At 42.3% G+C, this 13,024-nt stretch overlaps 2 protein-coding genes across 6 annotated transcripts in view; both read left to right on the top strand.

Moving 5' to 3' along the window:
- MAP3K5 (mitogen-activated protein kinase kinase kinase 5) overlaps positions 1-5,658 on the top strand; it is a 156,532-nt gene extending 150,874 nt beyond the window's left edge. For all 4 annotated transcript variants that reach the window (XM_073337411.2, XM_073337413.2, XM_073337414.2 and 1 more), the window contains 3 exons: positions 1,958-2,070; positions 3,618-3,694; positions 4,927-5,658. In XM_073337411.2, coding sequence (XP_073193512.1) covers positions 1,958-2,070; positions 3,618-3,694; positions 4,927-4,987 — 251 coding nt within the window. In that variant the 3' untranslated portion in view covers positions 4,988-5,658. The remainder of the gene's footprint in view (positions 1-1,957; positions 2,071-3,617; positions 3,695-4,926) is intronic.
- Positions 5,659-10,551: 4,893 nt separating this feature from the next.
- MAP7 (microtubule associated protein 7) overlaps positions 10,552-13,024 on the top strand; it is a 201,140-nt gene continuing 198,667 nt past the window's right edge. The window contains exon 1 of one of the 2 annotated variants that reach the window (XM_073337417.2): positions 10,552-10,659. In XM_073337417.2, the coding sequence (XP_073193518.1) occupies positions 10,596-10,659 (64 nt within the window). In that variant the 5' untranslated portion in view covers positions 10,552-10,595. Of the gene's footprint in view, positions 10,660-12,455; positions 12,495-13,024 lie in introns of those variants that run through there. The other variant, XM_073337418.2, reaches the window with a different exon arrangement.

Raw genomic sequence — 13,024 nt, 5'->3', positions numbered from 1 at the left:
GAACGGGCAAAATATCGGGACACATGGGGGAACCGCAAAAAAAAAAAAAAAAAAAAAAAAGGCCAGAGCAGCCAAAGCTATAATATCAGGACAAATGGCGTCCTGACTGTGCATCAGTCGGGATGTGGGACAAAGAACTAAAAATCGGGACAGTACCAATTTTATCGGGACGTCTGGTCACCTTAAAGTGAGTAGAGATTTCAAACGAAACTGTTCCACACAGCAGCTACAAAAGAATGCTATGGCAGACAAACTTTTTTATTTCATTGGTCTAGTATCAGTAAAGGTCTTTAACCATATTTCTCCTAGCCAGGACTGTGTAGAAGCAAGCAAGTATACTGTGGAAATAAGTTACTTCATTTGTTTCTATATTCACAGTAAAAGCAAGTGTTGTATAACTCAAAACTTGCTGTTGATCTGTGTTTATACATTACTGGAGTAGACAGGGCTATTCTGTCACACTTGGTTTCTTTAATTTTAAGTGTTTTTTTCTAAACAAGACCAACTTATTTGTACTGTGCATGTGTGTTTACTGAGTTTTAAAAAGTCAAGAGCGATTAATCCACAAGATTTATAAACCTGCTTTAAAGAAAGACTGCTGTGTGGGCTTAAGTGTGTGTGTATGTGTGTGTGTGAGAGAAAGAGAGAGAGAGATTGCTTTCAGTGATTTGCCCTTAGACACACAAGGAACCTATTATCAGCACCAGGTATTAGAGAATTATTTAGCTGAAGAACCTGGGTGTTTTTGGAGCTGAAGGGCCAGAGTTCTAGAATAGCACTGTGCGTGATTTATCTAGTAATTGTGAGTGAAATCCTGCTCACGTTGAAATCAGTGGGAATTTTGCCATTGGCTTCCATGAGGCCAGGATTTCACCTTTTGTTTCTTGACTGCAGCATACGGATTCATTGTTATCATGTTCACTCCCTTGAAGAGGTGCAGCAACCTTACTGGTTGATTCAGAAGCAGTATACATTGACACAAAAGTGAAGAGTCCAGATATTTGTTGTCAAAAAACTATATGTTCCTCACATGGGCACTGAGGAAGAGAACAATAAATGGAAAAAGTAGAGGAGGGCTCAGTAGAGCCCTGTGAGGGCCTTAGAGGCTCATATCCCACTTTCAAGGGAAAAGAGCCATACTTGAGAGAGAGAGAGAGTGACTACTGCAAAAGCTTTAAAAAGCAATTAAACAATAGAAATCGTATTTGTAGCAGGGGTGGAAACCCTTGCATATTTTAGCATGAATACATTTCTATAGCAGAGTGAAAACCCTGGAAAAACAGGGATTATAAAAATAGCACAGGTCCTGGTCCTGAAGCCTTGCTCAGGTAAAATCACATAGAGGGCAATATGAGTCTTGTCTAAGACCTTGACTACACACACCGATTGTACCACTTTACCAATTTAAATTATACAAGGATAGTTATTACAACCCAAGTATAGATGCGATGTATTGGTATAAGAGTGTCTTATACCTTGGGCTTCTGATTTTCAGTTTTAACTAATAATCACTGATAAAACACCCCCAATTAAAAAAAAATAAAAAAGGAAATCCATGTTTCTCCAAGAGACACCAGAAATGGTTGCATGTATCTAAGAAGGGCTTGACTACACATAGCAATAGTATGGACTATGGGGAAGTGATTTCTAAAGAGCACTAATGCGTTGTTCGCTAATTGGTCTGTGTAGACCCTGGTGGTGCGCGTTAGAGGTTCCCTGGTGTGCTTTAACGTAGTGCTGTTTTGAAACAGTACACATTTAAGCGCACTAGGGAATATTACCTGAGTAAATACTGCAGGATTTGATCTGATCTCTATATCCTTCGCTGTAGCGGCACTTGCATGTCACATTTTTGTGGAAAGAGTAGGAAAGGTCACTGAAGACAGTGCTTCTCTGTTTAAAATTGTGAAGAGGACACTTTGAAAAGACCTAACTTTTTTCAAAATATTTGATCTAGATATCCCTGGACTGTCTGTCTGTTACCTTAATCCTTCTGGCACAGGGGTTGAAGACTCTGATCTCATAAACTGGCTGAGAACTAATGGAGCTGATGAAGATACTATAAATAGGGTAGGAAAGATATATTTTCTTAGGTATGTTTGTAATACAGTAGCAGTGCATTTTTCTTGGGCTTAGTGGGGAAAAAAAAACAGCAAAAACCTTGGAATTATTTCTATACCAGCAAAAACCTTGGAATGATTTGTATACCTTTTGGAGGAGATGAGATTGGGCTTGAGGGGCAAAGGAGGGGTGAAGAATAGAAAGACCATTATAAAAAGTCGTCTACTGCTTTTAATTCATGTAGCTAGCTCAGGGGTGGGCAAACTTTTTGGCCCGAGGGCCACATCTGGGAATTGAAATTGTATGGTGGGCCATGAATGCTCAGAAAATTGGGAGGTTGGTGCGAGCTCCAGGGTGGGGCCAGAAATGAGGAGTCCAGGATGCAGGAGGGAGCTCCGGGCTGGGGAATAGGGTGCAGGGGGAGGTGAGGGCTCCAACTGGGGGTGTGGGCTCTGGGGTGGGACTGGAGATGAGGAGTTTGGGGTGCAGGAGGGAGCTTTGGGCTGGGATTGAGGGGTTTGGAGGGAGGAAGGGAGGGGGATCAGGGCTGGGGCAGGGGGTTGGGGCGCGGGGAGAGGCTCAGGGTGCAGGCTCTGGGCGGTGCTTACCTCAGGCTAGATACAATAAAACACATTTTCCAGTTAACTAAAAATATTTTGATTGGCTTCCTAATTCCTAAGCATCTTTGCACCTCTTCCAGCAACTCCTGTTGATTGCAGTGAAGCCTTCTGGTAAACTTCAGGAGGAATGGGGGTTGACTTTGACTAGATACATCAAGATAAAAATTACCTGTGCCTTGTCTCCACTAGGATTTTACATTGAACTAGCTATCTTGATATGAAAACATATACACCTATTTTGTAGTGAAGACAGAGCCTTAGAGATATTGAGCATTCTAGAACTTCAGCTGACTTCAGTTAAGACCCATGGCTGGTTAGCATCTTTTGAGGAGCAGGCCCATGGTTTTCTAAAGTTCATCATACACAAATTGAAGCAACTGAAGTGTAGAGGTCACTTCTGAAAACACAGGCCTTAACTTCTCTGTGTCTTTCTTTCCCCCTCGGTGAAATGGGGTATTTATTATACCAACCTACCTCCCAACTCCCCTATCCCCAGGAGTGTTTAGGATTAATTAATTAAAGTCTGAGGTACTCAGCTATCATAGCGAGCTCTATAGAATCGCCTATTAACAAAACAAGATAAAAATATCTGAACTGCAGAATTAGGACCTATTCAAACATATATACTCTTTGACATGCAAACATACAACATCCCATATAAAGGTGGGGTATTTTCACTGTATTTACAAAACATAAGCTCGACAAAATCTACATATAAACAAAACAGTAGCATTAAAGTCTTTATTGGCAATAAAGTTACCATATTTTGGACCAGTCCTGTATTCCTTCTGCACTCAGAATTTGATTTAAAGGAGTTCTGGGTACACAAGGAATGCAGGATCATGTCCCTGTATTATATATAAATCTTAGAATCAATGGATATATCTGACAAAAGTAGCCGGACTTTCAATTCGGACTTTTTTCCCTCCCCCAAAGTTTTTGGCAGAAGACTACACCTTAATGGATGTTCTCTGCTACGTTACACGAGATGATCTGAAATGCCTGAGACTAAGGTAACACTTCACCTTCTATTTAATCTCACATAGCTGAAATATAGAGGTATTCTGTGTACTGAAACTATAGAAATGGAAAATTGTGAATGGCATTCTTAAGGTGTGAATTTTACTTATGTGAAATGAACACTACGAAATCTAGTTTTCAGGGTTTCTACACACAGAGACACACTGAATATGTACTGATTAAACATTTAAAAAATGTTTTAGTTTGATTTTGTTGTTTGAAATAATTTATTCTTCAAGTTAGCTAAAGCAAAAGACTTGCTTGGAGAGAGGTCCCTTTGGAGTGTTGCGTTATATAAACAATTTTAGACACAGATAATTTAACATTTTGAGAACAATAAACTACAAAATATGTCTGAAAATTATGCAACTGCCACTAAACTGTTACATAATCATAGCAAGTTTGCCCATAGCCACTGAACTGGATTTGAATAGAAGCAATGCATAGAGTTATACCAGGCCTCCCTTGCCCTCAATCATCTTAGCTAGAAATTAAAATATGGACAAATAGTAAGATTTCATACTCTAGTGTTTCATTATATTAATTAGGACAGTATGTAACATTTGCTAGTTATGTTCAAATTAGCTTAGTCTACTTTGAACAAGGAGGGCCTGATTCTCTTCATTTAGTGATTAATCCTACATTAATTTTATCATTGATTTCAATGGGAGGACAGTCATGCCTTTCTACCAATGTCAATAAGGAGTAATTCCACTGACATCAACAGAGATTCACCAGTTTAGCGCTGGCCTGTGATCAGACTCAATCCTTGACTATTTGGATCATATAGAAAAAGTGGATTTAAATTAAAGCTGCCACTTATGGATAATTTTTGGGTGTTAACTTTTAAGTATATTGGATCCAGTTACTAATTCAGCCAAAACTCCCATTCAATTCAGTTGAAATACATATTTGTAGACCATGCTTATGGTCTTATTTAAAGTCCATTGAAGTCAACTGGGAGTCTTTGTATTGACTTCTGTGAGCTTTAGAGAAGTTCTTTTAGTTTGTATTACAACCAAAAATGCTACTCACATTTGTTTTAATTTTGTGTTTTAGTATTTCACATTTGATTTCTCTGAGTTTTTACCATGTTTAATAAGTGCAATCAATGTATTACGACCACTGCATGATGGCTTGAATTGAAGTGTACCTGAATCAGGATACTATGGAAGTGGAGACTAGTTTTTTTAAGCTAAGCATCTTAATGATTTTTCTTTTACAGAGGAGGGATGCTATGTACGCTCTGGAAGGCCATCAGTGACTTTCGAGAGAAACATGCTTGATGCTGGCTAAATCAGTTTCTACTTCTCTGCAGAGATTTAGAGATTTTCTACAGCATAGAGCAGGTTTGCTGTCAGAGAGAGTGTTGCACTTTAATCCAGTATTTGTTTACCAATGTTAAAAACACTGCAGCTCTTGACTGCATTTACACCAACAATCCCTAAGGAGTCTGTAAACACCCTTTTACATTATTTTAGTTTTAAATGATTTTACTTGGAAGCTTTTTTTTTAATCTTAAAATCTGTTGTAGATAAAGTAACCAGGTGGTAATTTTACACAAAACCTATGTAAGATTTCATGTGATTGTGCATCACTGGAACAAAACCAAAATGTGACAACCTTTCAAGTTTATTCTTCTTTGTTATATACCATAATAATCGGTAGTAGAACTTCATAATTTCAATTATCATGTAAAGATTACATTTTTTTTCTTTTAGTGTGCAGAACCTAAAAGTAATTGTTTTTACTTACTGCCCTATATAAATTTTAATATTGTTTATTTTTGGTAACTTAAGTTCCCTGGTCTACAGCACATCTGTTTTCGACTTGTTTATGTACTACTGAACTGTACCAGTTGTATATGCCTGAACCATAGTAATGTTAGCTTGTTCTAAAGCTATCTATTGTGACATACAAACATACATTCTTAAAAATAAAGAATCTAAGAATATAATTTTGATACTTTCCTTATTTAAGAGCTTCTAAAAATAATAGTTCAAAATGTGATCCATGCGGTATAGCGAGGAGTAATGGGAGAAAACTACATGGAAAATTTAGGCTGAATATTAAGAAAACCTTCTCATATTAAAGTGACTTGAAGTTTAGAGTTACTGTGCTTCGGTCTTGGTAAACAATGTATTACAAACTCATTCAGTTTTCCCACATACTAAGTCTAATTTCAGCATCCACATTTTTCCAGGACAGAAAAAACTCTTCACCTAGTGCTCCAGCTGGTTTAATAAACAGCTTGACTAGCTATAGTCTGTAAGAAGTGGACTTTCAGCTTCCTGGTCACAAACTGTTAGTTGTAAAATCATTTGAGGGCATTTATTCTGTTCTGAAAGCCTTTTGATTATGTATCTTTCCCATAAATCATGAAAATGGACAATATTTCTCCACTGACGTTTTGGAACATAGGAATTGCTATAGTGGACCTGACCAGTGGTCCCACTACTCCCAATACTAGATGCTTTTGAGGCTGTTGCTAGAAACCTTACAGTGCACAATTGTGGAATAAGCTGAATAGAAGGGAACTTCACCAAACCCTAAGTAGTTAATGCATGGCTTATGCCTTGACATTTGAAGGCTTAGTGATGGATCACAGATTTTTTTTCAAAGGAAATGGAATAATTTCTCTACTTATTCTAAACATAAAGTAACAAACTGCCTTATAAATATATCAGTGCATATCTGTCTGGACAGCAGCAAACTCATTTCTAGGTTGTCTATGCTGACTGAAAAAAATCAATCAAAGAAGTCCCTCTGCACCACAAAAAGTACATGAAATACTTTATATACAGCAGCATTTTCGTGCCAAAGGGCTTTACAAACATATTTATAAATGTATACATCTGGGGAAACTCAATCCATCACTGAATTGCTGCTATGTTTGGAGCTACACAGTTAATTTTAAGCAGTTTACAATACTACAACAGCAGAAGGCAGAATTAGTTAGAAATTCCAAGTTAAACAGTGCAAAGATCAGTTGCAGAGGATATGTTGTGCAAGGACAAAAGCAACATATATTGTCCCTGAGGGAACTACAACAATTGTTTCTGTGGAAAAGTAAAATTAGGAAAATTTCTTTTTTTCAACTGTCTTAATTTAATTCGCCTGCTGGAAGTAAGATGACAACAATATGGCAATCAATGAATAGCCAGTTCTCCACTGATTATGGTTGGGAAACCTCTGATTTAGACTTTTTTCAGGCAGCGCTGTGTAATTTCATTACCTTATTTCCTTTATCAGTACTTTTAAAACATAGTTTATGGTAATAAACTGGAGGATGAGAAGGGTCCCAACTGGTCTTGGCAGTACATTAGGAGAGAGGTGGTCTCCCTAACAGTTGGGACCTCAAACTGCATGCCCCTCATCCCTGCATGCCCCAGAGAGTATCTTTATAGTAGGCCTTTGCAGTTCACCACAAGAAATATGAGTGAGTACTGGTCACTGCATTTGGGAACAGTACTAATTTACTTGACTGCAGGCCCATATGTTGAGAGTGAACCAGTTAGCCAGGTTCACTACCACTGTACTCTCTGGAGAGAAGAGGAATGCATATAATTATAGCAACTTATTTCCAAAGTTATAGCCCTTGAATGTGTACAACACAACTTTATATTGTAAAGTGTCAGTGTCTTTCATATACACAAGGAATTCTACAAATTCTTAATATAGCATTAAGAAATTCCTAACAAATTTTTGATAATGTTAAATACACATTGGATGAAATCCTGGCTCTGCTGAAGTCAATGGGAGTTTTGCCATTAAACATCAGTGGAGCCAGGATTTGACCCATATTTTCTCTCCAATTGTGATTCAATATTTTTATCTCAACTATCATATATAATGATTAATCTTTTTTCCGGAAGCCAGGATAATATCTGTCCCAATTTGTTGACAGCTGTGTCAACACCCGGTTGTTCCTCTTAACTTAAACTGGAGTCAAAGTACAGTAATGGTTCATAGTCCACTCATTTGAGTCTGTTTCTTTTATTTGAAGCTTCTCATAAGTAGCTTCGCCTTCATATAGTAAAAGGATGAGGAAATTAACAAGTTGTTAGATGAAGATATGAGTAAAGGGCTAGGAGAATTTTGGTACTGATTAAATGACATTTTGCTGTTATGTATGATGGCTCTTTGTTGTGAAGATGATTTATGTTTTTATTTCATCATTTGTGTCAGTGGCAGGAGAACTGTGTGTGCACGTGTGTTTGTGTGCATGTGTGAGAGATTTCTCTCCACTTGAGTAGTAGGGAGAGATCTCTATTCTGGAGATATTACTGTCCCCACTGACAGAGTGGAGAGAGGAAAGTATAAGGACCTTCCATTCCAGGTAGTTGAGCAAAATCTTCCCAGTTTGGGTGTGCTTTGGAATCCCTGACTGCTTCTGCAATCTATGGTGCCTTCTCCTCCCCCGCACATTTACAGCTGTCTAGATCTCTCAGAATGGTACAACACTAAATCTATCCATGCTTTTGTGACCTCCAGATTAAATTATTGCAATCTACTCCTTTAAAAAGGTGTAAGCACTAAGACCTTGTATAGGCTCAGAAGCTAAAACTCTGCATTAAGATTCCTGGTAATTAGGGTGGGATCTATGAAGGGACTTAGGCATTGCAATGCTGAGTGTAGGGTGACTAGATATCCCAATTTTATAGGGACAGCCCCAATATTCGGGACTTTGTTTTATATAGGCGCCTATTTCCCCCCCACACACACACACACACACTTTTTTTCCACACTTGGTATCTGGTCACCCTAGCTGAGTGTCAAGCTCCCTAACTTTCAGGTACCTAGAAAATCACGGGAACAACACTATGATCCACAAAGCCAAGTTAGGCACCTAGCTCCCTATACAATGCATGGGGAGAGATGAAGTGGGCTGTAGCTCACGAAAGCTTATGCTCAAATAAATTTGTTAGTCTCTAAGGTGCCACAAGTACTCCTGTTCTTGTTCCTAAGAATGTGATCTACAAAAGTCAACACAGTAGGCAGCTGTCTGCCTAAGTTAGCCAGTGGGAGATGCTAAGGAGGGGGATGTATACTAAGCACTGCCCCCTATTGGAGACAGACACCTAACTCTGCTTAGGGATCTCACTGAAGGGAACCCACTACCTGGAGTCAGGCAGCTTAGGTTTTTCTTGCGGAACTGAGATAGGTGCAGCGGGGTCACCCACCACTCAGGAAAGGACTCTAACCACTGAGCTATAGGATAGTCTGATGTGGGGCTCTCTCAGGCTATGCTGTTGAAGCTGTTGGGTCGTCCACCTCCCAGGTGGGTGCATTCTCTTCCTCCGCTCCCAACCAAGGACGGTTCCACTGTGGATAAATACTTAGTCATTGTGCCACAGGAGAGACCGAAGAAGCCCCACATCAAAATACCCAGTAGTTTAGTGTTCGAAGCCTCCGCTTGAGAAACAGGATTTGAACCAGGATCTCCCCACATCCCAGGTGAGTGCACTAACCACTGAGCTGAAAGTTACCAGGTGGGTAGGCAGGACCGACTCTAGGCACCAGGAAAGCAAGCTCTCGGAGCTTGGGGTGAAAATTTTTTTGCTTGGGGCAGCAAAAAACCTAGAGCTGGCCCTGTGGGTAAGAGCACCATCAGCACCAGGATTTTGAATGGGACCCATTCCAATAGGTGTGCTCAGAGTGCCTACCCCATCAGGCCCTGCAGGTGGGATAGGTGCCCCAATGCCTATCTTCCCCGGTTTGTGATTCACCCTGGGACTTAGGCAGGAGATAAACATCTGTACACCTAGAGGGAGGTAGCAATGCACATGACCAGAAACAGACATGTAGGTGCTGAGGAAACTTGTACCCTGAAAACTTAGGTGCCAATGTCTACAGCATTCAATGGCAGTTTCGTAGATCACAGTGGAGCCAAAACTGGGACTTAGGTGCCTAAGTCTGAGGTTTAGGCACTTAGCTGTTTGTGGCTCCCACCCTTACTCCCTAGACATGATGCCTCGCCTCCTGAATAAAGTTACCTTCAACCAGATTATAAATCTTTGGGGACTGGAAGAGGTCTGAGAGAGAAGCTCTTGGAAGAGCCACAGCTGGAAAGCAAGCTTAGGATGTGGTTTATATTGTGAATAGGCCAACCCCCCAGGAAGGGACAGAATCTGAAGACACATGTCGATGTGGTCTGTTAAGGACATTCAAGACCACTGGGATGTTACATCTAACTCAAGATGAATACCCAGCTGCTTAGTGGTGTTAAGCAATACTGAGCATGTCACAGTAGTTTTTAGTCAGCTGCATTAACTTCCTAGTCTCTTCTAGGTGCAAGTCAATGTTCTTTCTTTGATCAAGGAACCCGTGTGTGCAGCTTGGGCCCGAGGTCTTAGAAACCACCTCGTACTGCCACGGGACAGCCCCCCGCCCAACCCCATACACGGAACCGAACCAGGCTCAGGAGGCCTTCAGGAAAGAAATGCAAATCACCAGGCACGATCAGCGCAAAGTCTGAATCGGGTCTCCCAAGCCGGCCACTGGATCCTTCCTTCCAGCGACTTCCCTGCCAAGCCCGTGGGCTATGCGCGGAGCCCGCAGCCCCGGGGGGAGGGGGGTGGCGATCACGCGGCCAGCAGTCGTGCCCTAAGAGCGACGCCGGCACCCAGCCCCCCACCGGCCTGGGGGCCGCTCCCCCCTGCAGTAGGGTGGCAGGTCGAGCCCTGCCTAGCCCCTGACCCCACCCGCCCGGGCCTGAGGCGGGCTTGTCCCCAGCGCCCTGCCGCACCTGCCCGCGAGGTGGCGCTGCCGCGGGGCGGCCCCTCCCGCCTGCTGCGTGGCGCGCTCACCTGCAGGCGCCTGAGGCGGCGGCGGCGGCGGCGGCGGCTCCCGCGGGGCGGGGCGGGGCGGGGCGGCTGAGCTCACCGAGGAGACATGGCGGAGGCACAGGCGGCCGGAGGCGGCAGCAGCGGCGATGCTCCCCGCCGGGGCCCTGCAGGTAAGACCCCCCCCCCCCCCAGTAATCCCGGGCGCTGCAGGCGGCGAGCGGAGCCCTGGGCTGGGGCCGGCTGCCGCCTTCCCCGGGAGAGAATCCGGCTGCTCCGCGGGCAGCGAAGGGTCCCTGAAAGCTGCGGCGGGCGGCGCTAGGCTGGGCAGGCGGGGAGAGACGGTGCCTCGGGGCTGCAGCCTCCTCCCGCAGGGCCTGGGGCACGGCCTGGTCTCGGTGTCCGGCGTCGTCGTCGTCCTCCTCCTGCCGCAACAGGTGCGCAGCATGCCCCGCTCGGCCCCCTCCTGCTGCCCCCCGACTTCAGGGGAGGCTTTGTAGCGAGGGTGGGATCCGGCCCCGGGAGGAGGAAGGGTCCCCCGGGCTGGAGGGGGTGGAATCAATCACACCAACCCTTGCAAAACTCCTTAAAAATCTCCCGCCAACAGCCCCCTTTGGGGAGGGGAATCGATCTGATCGCTCCGTGTCTAGGGATCCTAGCCCCGGCAGGGCAGGGCTCATCGCACCAGCGGATGGAAAGACGGACCCACAGCAGCCTGCAATCACCCGCTTGCAGTAATTAGGCAGGATGTTTGTGTAGTTAAGGTGATCATTTCCTGCTTCTCGAGGTCAGGGTCAGACTCTGAGCCAATTTAGACGCACTTGTCCCTCTTTTAATGAAAGTGGCATCAGCTCGTATCACTGCAGTTGGGTGGCAGGTGTTTTTATTCTAGCCCTGTATTTTTAGGGATTCATTGCTCAACTCGAAATGTTCATTGCGGCTTAACTCCCACCTCCTAGCATAGGGCGCTGCAGAGTGTGTGTTTAATTTAAATGGAATACTTTCTGTTCAAAAGTACCTATGTGAATGCAGTGGATGCCATTAAAATTAGAGATTACAATTGGCAGTAGTTAAATTTACTGTGATATTTGCAGCATTTCTCACCCTAAACATATACATGCAATACCACACTAAAGGTATTTCAATGTAGTAAAGTGCCTAGTTGCAATCCTGTTTTTAGAGGTGATTGCTGTACATATACCTGTGTGTATTGTTTAAAGATGCTATTTCTATTGCTAAAATCCAAAACCAGTGTATCTGAAATTTGCAGACCACTGTTCCATAATGTGGATTAATGCCTTTGGGTGTTTTAGAATAAGATAAAACATTTAATATTAAAATATAGCAAATTCCCACAAAAGTTTAGTTAGTTACGGATGCAATAACATAAATACTGCACGTGAGCCCCTAGTGTGATTTGGTAGCTAAGAGAGCTGACATGATCCTTGAATGTGCAACTACAGGAATATTGAGTGGAAATGGGGAAACATGAGTCAGACCATTATTGGAATACTGCATCCATTTTCAGAGTCAACACATTAAGGATGGCCACAAATTGCAAAGGATTCAGCAAAGAGCTACAATATCATTTGAAATGTGAAAAACCTGTCTTACAGTGAGATACTAAAGGTCCTCAGAATATTTAGTTTATCTGGGAGGATTGGAGGGGTTTGAACGCAGTCCTTAAGAACCTACATGTGGAGAAGATTCTGATAGCAGAGGGCTCTTTAATCTATCAGACAAAGGCATAATAAGGTCCAAGGGCTGGAAACTGAAACTGGACAAATTCAGTCTACTCTAGAAATAAGGCTTTTTATTATTATTATTATTATTATTATTTATTATTATTTTTTACTATGAGGGTAATTAACCACTGGAACAACTTACTGAAGGAAGAAGTGATGGTTTTTTCATCAGTTGAATGAAATCTTTAAATCAAGATTGGATGTCTTTCTAAGAGGTGGTCTAGCTCCATCAGAAGTTATGGATTTGATGCAATTATTAGAGGGTGAGGGTCTATGGCCTGTATTATACAGGAGGTCAGACTGCATGATCATATTGGTTCCAATCTGGTCTTAAAAATCTGTGATTAATTAAATGTTGATATTCTTTCCTTAATTTGTCAACTCTATGCTTTGTGCAGAGGGAGGTGGAAAGTTGGCTTTATACTGATTAGGGTATCTCCTGTAAGGAGGTATATCCACCCTAAGAGCATTTAAAAACTGTTCTATTTTGGTTTAGGAGTGAGGAGGACAGGGGAGTTTGGTTTACATAATCAGATCAACTGCTGTTGTTGCTTTAGGCACAGAGGTGGCTTACAATCAGATGCAGGAAAGGGGTTGTCTCTTTGGCATGTTCAGGGTGGTATATATTGAACTGAACTGATTAAATCCTTCCTTATTTTTCCCCCTCCAGACCATGATTCCACTTCTCTCTTACAAAGTTTGTATTCACCTTACCCTTAGGATATGGCTAAGTTTCTCAAATATTGAAGTGAAGGTTTTGCTTAAAACCGTGTACAAATAGGACATACTGTTG

The sequence above is a fragment of the Lepidochelys kempii genome, chromosome 3 (genome assembly GCF_965140285.1).
Source record: "Lepidochelys kempii isolate rLepKem1 chromosome 3, rLepKem1.hap1, whole genome shotgun sequence".
NCBI lineage: Eukaryota > Metazoa > Chordata > Testudines > Cheloniidae > Lepidochelys > Lepidochelys kempii.
The sequence above is the reverse complement of the archived record's forward strand: the minus strand, read 5'-3'. Positions and strand labels throughout refer to the sequence as shown.